General features: G+C 46.4%; 1 protein-coding gene across 1 annotated transcript; it reads right to left on the bottom strand.

Annotated features, from left to right (window-relative positions):
• Positions 1–335: 335 nt before the first annotated feature.
• On the bottom strand, positions 336–4,581 carry LOC125518410. The gene is made up of 10 exons (XM_048683262.1): positions 4,322–4,581; positions 3,536–3,782; positions 3,212–3,424; positions 2,540–2,620; positions 2,376–2,462; positions 2,194–2,289; positions 2,028–2,081; positions 879–1,940; positions 748–787; positions 336–652 (listed from the first exon to the last, which is right to left on the bottom strand). Exons 2-10 carry the CDS (start codon positions 3,773–3,775, stop codon positions 504–506), a joined length of 2,022 nt encoding a protein of 673 aa, XP_048539219.1. The 5' UTR covers positions 3,776–3,782; positions 4,322–4,581; the 3' UTR covers positions 336–503.
• Positions 4,582–5,928: the final 1,347 nt, after the last annotated feature.

Below are 5,928 nucleotides of genomic sequence, written 5' to 3'. Positions count from 1 at the left end.
TTTACTTTCAAGCAATTTTATTTCAACGTAATTTTACTTTCGAAGATCGTGCTTCTAATTCAGATGCACATAGTTTAGCCAGATTCTCTCTTCCTAGGTCACGGGCGTTATGTCTGGCTTGGCCAATCTCATGACCTGACCTGAAGTGTGGTTTTTTATGGATAAGAACTTGGTTTACCCCTTAAAAAAGGTGTCACGGTATCCACGCTCAAAAAAAAAGTTGTGTGGCGCTCTCTCCAAAGTCCAAAAAGGGAGCACTGCGCAGTGAGCACAGCATTTGTGATGCTCAATGTTTCTCCAAACAATTCAATTTAGCATAAGCCCCAGACAAGATGTTTACGAGTCTATCTGCAATCACATATATTTGATATACAGTTGAGAAGCTGGCAGACAACACATAGTTTAATGTTCTCATTCTCATCCCACAAGACCACACAAAACCATTTTTGCAGCACAAAGGGAATGAAATGTCATGATATACAGGTCTATAGCTGGAAGGTTTATCAAGCCATGGATACTTCAAGGGAGGACTTCGCAAGCCACAGCAACCCAGGATCGTTCCTCTTCAGTACCAGATAGGTCTCTGCACGCCCAATCTCATCTGAAACGACATCCTCGCAGAAGCCAATCAACTCGAGGACCTCCATCGCAGCTGGTTTTGAGAGGAGAGGGGAAGAAGATAGTTACTCCTCGTGAACAGCAGAATTTTAAGACTTAAGTGGCAGTTCGCAGAGGTAAGAGATGTACCTTTGTAATTCGCCACGCTCCTTTGGAAATGAGGATTGGTCTAGAAGTTTGGAGGAAAGGATGAGTATTAGCAATAATTTGTTTCAGTTGCATCAGAAGACAAAGGCATAACATACAGAAACCAAGCATACCTTACGCAGTCTTCTATACCGAATATCGTTTGGGTTCTCTATCACATTCTTGATAATTTTGAAGAGTGTTTGAAGTGCAGAGGCTGCCTCTGAAGGTGTTGCTTGCGACCGGAGCATTTCAATAGCCTTATGGAGGCGCGAGCATAGGGCTGCCACTGGCTCTTCTATTCTTTGCAGCTCATCGCTCTTCAAATTAGCAGCATTGTCGTCAGGATCAGGTTCAGACTCCAAAACTGAGTGGTTTCTACTCTGCCCAATCTCCGCTTGAATCTTATTTCCAGATGTCAGAACAGCTCCGCAGCTACTAGCATCTGGATCAGGTTCTGCCATGTGCTTCCCATCAATGCTCACCTTCTGGGTTTGAATAGAGCTAGAGGAGTCATCAGGGTCAGGTTCAGATTTCAGAACTGTGGAGTCAGTTCTCGGCTCCATCTCCACTTCCATCTTGTTTCCAGATTCTAGGACAAATTCACTAGTGCCGTCATCAGGATCAGGTTCATTATCATGCTCACCATTGATGTCCTTGTTAAGCATGTCAACATCTGCGGAATCATCAGGATCAGGTTCTAGGTAACCAACAGAGCTTTTCTTGGCAACATCATCAAGAACAGGCTCAGAATAACCTATGGTATTCTGCTCTGTAGATGCTACAAAACCTGCTGGTCCTGATGTCACAATTGTTACATCAACAGGCATGGCATCATTATCATCTGGGTCTGGTTCCGTCTTCACATTTTCCTGAACAAAATATTGACCAGCATCATCCGGATCAGGTTCAGCTTGTGTACCTTGCACATTATATATTTCCACAGATTTAGTAACACTACTGTGGGAACTCCCCATATCTGTTGATGATGCACTCAAGAGACGCTGATAAGCAGCTACCCCTGGCAACACACGGGCACTTGCCAGTGAACTCGATCCTCCCCCAAGTTTGTGACCGACAACATGAGCTTCCGGTTCTAAATCAAATTCATCTTCATAGGAATCAAATATTTTGCGGCCACTCAGCACATGTCCACTTGATTTGGTCCAGTCCAAGGATGCAGCTTCCTCATTCAACTGAACAGAAAAATAACTGTAAGTTGAGGATCAGGTGAAGTAAACAGCTGGCAAACAAAGGTAACAGGGGCAGCTAAAATAACGAACCTGCTTATTAAGAGCGAAAAAGTGGGCATCATGCTCAGAGTGCACCATATGCGCCTGAAATCAATGAATAGACAAGTAAAAAAATGTAAAAGCCCGTAACTATAGCAAAAAGCTGATCCGCATACGAAATACAAATTCTATGGAAATATAAAACCAAAAAACTTACAAGTTCATGGAGCAGAGTTTTCTTGATACTTTCGTATTTCCGAAATCCTTTCAAATCATCAGTTCGTAGGCGAAGGGATATCTCCTCTCCCATGTTCTATATGAATAGCACACAATACTCAGAAAACAAAAATTGCTGCGTGATGAATATTAATTGTATGTATGAGAATAACTTATATTCACCTTATTGAAGCCTAGAATGCATTTCGGACTAACACCTACATATCCCACTGGTGCCATTTCAGTCATGATTCCCACTCGCCATCTATGCTGAAAAAACCCAAAAAACTAACTGTGTAAATATGAAAGTGCACAAAGAAACAGACTTGCCACTTGAAGATTGTTACCTTGTTCATGATTGCAATTATGCCAGGGTCACATGCAAGCATGTGCATTCTTTTCAGAGCTTCCGAAGGTGGTGGATTCAACTGGCACCCAAAAAAGGAAATAAGCGCACAATTTTAATTTAAGATGCCATGATTGGCCGCCTATCCACGATTATACAAATCAAACAGAAAGTTGCTGCTACTAGCATCCATTTATTTAACAAAGGGTACAGAGAAAGTAGGGTTTTTTAGGTAACACCTGACACGATCAAGGAGTACAACATGGATTTCATCATTCTAGAAAGTTAGTGGTATGAGATGCACATGGTTTCAAAATTATGTTCATTTATTCTGGACTAAATAAATAAATTAGCAGACAACATGATTTTGGGTTTTCTATGCTCTCCTGTATAGATATTTGTTTAAATTACACAATCTAGTTTTTTCATACTTTGCAAATCATTATCTATGACATACACACTGCTGACTGCTCAAATGATCCAATGGAAAGAGAATTATTCCAGCAGGAAGACCAAAAATGTAAAGGTACAAAGTAGCATGAGCAGGAGTAAGATTTATGGTAGGTTGACATATACGGGGTCCAAAAAGAGCAAACTGGTGTCCTGATTGTTATCCAATGGATCTGTCTCATATGAACCGAAAAACATATATGGGGTTAAAAAATTGACTAACCTCAACCCCGGGTAAGTGAAGTGTACGAAAATCACAGAAGATGTATTGACCCTGTGGAAGTTTCAGTGAAACTCGGGGCCTGCCTGAAGATCGTTGCCTCAGCCGTTGTTCTTCCTCTTCAAATCCAATTATCCGCATATCTGGTCTTTTGCCATTGTCTGATACTTCCTCAATTTCATCTTCAAAGACACCCATCATTCTAATAGGCTTACCCTGATGCACGAAAAGAGAGAGAAAAGGTGCATAGAAATGATGTCATTCACCATTGCATTAGCGATTACCCAACAGCATGTTCAATATACGTGCAGTGCATGCGCATCTTACCTCACTGACAGCAGCTTCTTTCAGTGTTAAGCTTGAATGGGGGTCTGAAAATGGACTGATCAGCTTGGAACCTTTATTTACAGATTGCGGAACTATGAGCTTCAACGTCTCTGGTTTAACATTAGTCAAATCCTGGAGCAGTTGCCCAAATTCCTTCACCGTACAACTTGGGTCTGCATCAACATCAAGTTGCCTGCCTCTCCAAGTGACCGATATTCGAGCTATTCTCTGTTCATCCATTTTGTTCCTGACAAAAACCACCTTATGCTGTCAGTTTACGTGTTTGATATAATCATGCTAGTATCTAGTACAACCAGAGTGTCATCTCATCAGTATTATCAGTGTGAAGGGAAGATGGAAAATTAGCCATGAAAATAAGCTCAACGCATCCTGTTAATACCATGGGGTCAATCCTGAGCCCAATTGCTATCGTCCTGTACACTACTCCTAATTTCCGAGATTCCGTCAGAAGCAGAGGAAAAAAATTGGAGGCTCCATTTATTATCCGCGCAACCAAAAGGGGGCAGAATTCCCACTGGTATTGCTACCGCAATGCTTCCATGTGATCTTTACCGAAGCTGTAGAAAACTAGACTTACAAATTAGTACTACCACAGCTGAATACTTACTGGAATCCTAAGACAGCCCCCAATTCGACCGAAATTCCCGACCTAACCGCAACCACCCGGGCTAAAATCGCAGCAGGCAGCCGCCGATCCGACCAAAGCGAGCGGCGAAAGAGGAAATCGAAGCCTGCGGGTAGAGGCGGTTGAGCGACCGTACGCACCTAGGCAGAGGCTTCTCGCCGAGGCGAGCACCACGGAGCAATCGGCCGACGGAGGAGGCGACGGAAGGGTGCTTCCGGAATCTGGACGCGGGGAAGTGATGGGCCGCCTCCTCGCCCTTGGGTGTGGGTTATTTGGAGGAGAGCGGAACGTTCGAGAGCGCAAAGACGACGAGGACCACGCCGTCGGCGGTCACACGGACCCCGGGTTCGGTGCCGTCACGGCTTCCGTCGCTCGCGTCATCGCTGACGGGCTGATGAGGTTTACGCCTCCGTATGTACAAAACGCGCCTTCTGAACCTGGTTGTGTAACTTGCTGCATATCCAAATTTGTGCATATCTTCTGTATCCAAATGCTACTACTAACTACTTCCGTTCCAAAATAGATGATTCAACTTTGTACAAAGAAAGTAGCCCACTAACCTATTTCTCTTAACATGCAAATCCACCTCATCATACAACATGCATGAAAAAAGTCAATCACAACATACAACCAAGCATAAGAAAAAAGCTAGTGCTAGGCATAAACCGGTCGATTTGAGGGAAACGTAAGTCACATCCATGACCGTTAGATGCGCCCCATCACAACCGTCGCGTTGGGCCTCGCGGATCCCGCATCGCTCTCCCACACTCCTGCAGTGGATTCATCCCCCTCAACATCCGCAGTCAGCCACAACTTGCCCCAAGATAGACTGCGTCTTTCGCTGGTCGTCGCTCGCCAGTGATGCTACAGAGAAACATGCTTCCCATCCCCTTGTGGTGCAACGGGCCGCCGCCGGTAAAGTGTTGCATCGCAGCACCAGGAAGCCCGTCGCCTAGCGCTTCATCGCAGCACCAGGGCACCGTCGGCGAGCGTTTCCATTGCAACGCCGAGCACTGCATTGCAGCTTTGAGAGCCGCCGGCGACCGCTCCATTGCTGCGCTGGGAGCCTGCGACGAGCGCTCCGTTGCGGTGTCGGGAGTTGCATCGCAGCTCCAAGAGCCGCTAGCCAGCGCTCCATGGCAGCGCCGGGAGCCGCCAGCGAGTGCTCCTTTGCAGCGCCGGTAGCTGCATCGTAGCTCCGACAGCTGCTGGCGAGTGCTCCATTGTTGCGCTAGGAGCTGCATCGCGGTTCCGAGAGCCGGCAGCCAGCGCTGCACTAGGAGTCACCGGCACCAGTGCGCGAACGCAACCTCCGCTACAACCTCAATAGTTGCCCCTGCAGCATCTGCGTCAGCGGTGGCGGCACGGCGACCCCCAGTTGAAACATCTCCAGCGCCCGCATTTGCCTATGTAGAGCGACTTTCGTTGCAGCAATTGTGGCAAGCGGTGGCCATCATTTGCTTTGCAGCGGCGGGGCAGGAGAAGCAGCGGAGGGGAGCAGGAAGCTTGCAGCAGCGGTGGTCGTCAATTTGCCATTGTTGGCCTCGGTCTAGAGAACGAGGAAGACAAAGACGTGAGTAGGAAATTGTGTGGTTGTGCGATGCTGCGTTGGGATAAGGCGGGTGGATAAGCGGCGCGTGGGGCCTAGGATGTGTGTCGATCACTGGACGCGGCTTACAATCGTGCGAGATCAGTCGGGCAATGCAAAGTGTTTCCTTAAAAAAAACCACCAGGTGACATATATGTG

This window comes from Triticum urartu, chromosome 7 (assembly GCF_003073215.2).
Source record: "Triticum urartu cultivar G1812 chromosome 7, Tu2.1, whole genome shotgun sequence".
NCBI lineage: Eukaryota > Viridiplantae > Streptophyta > Magnoliopsida > Poales > Poaceae > Triticum > Triticum urartu.
Note: the sequence above shows the minus strand (reverse complement) of the source record. Positions and strands in the feature narration are given on the sequence as shown.

Excerpts from the sequence above, each read along its gene's own strand:
- LOC125518410 (XM_048683262.1), bottom strand. The coding sequence starts at position 3,775 with ATGGATGAACAGAGAATAGCTCGAATATCGGTCACTTGGAGAGGCAGG. Across the intron at positions 2,463-2,539 it reads TAATTGCAATCATGAACAAG|CATAGATGGCGAGTGGGAAT; the intron begins GTAACAATCTTC and ends GGGTTTTTTCAG. Across the intron at positions 2,082-2,193 it reads AAACTCTGCTCCATGAACTT|GCGCATATGGTGCACTCTGA; the intron begins GTAAGTTTTTTG and ends CATTGATTTCAG.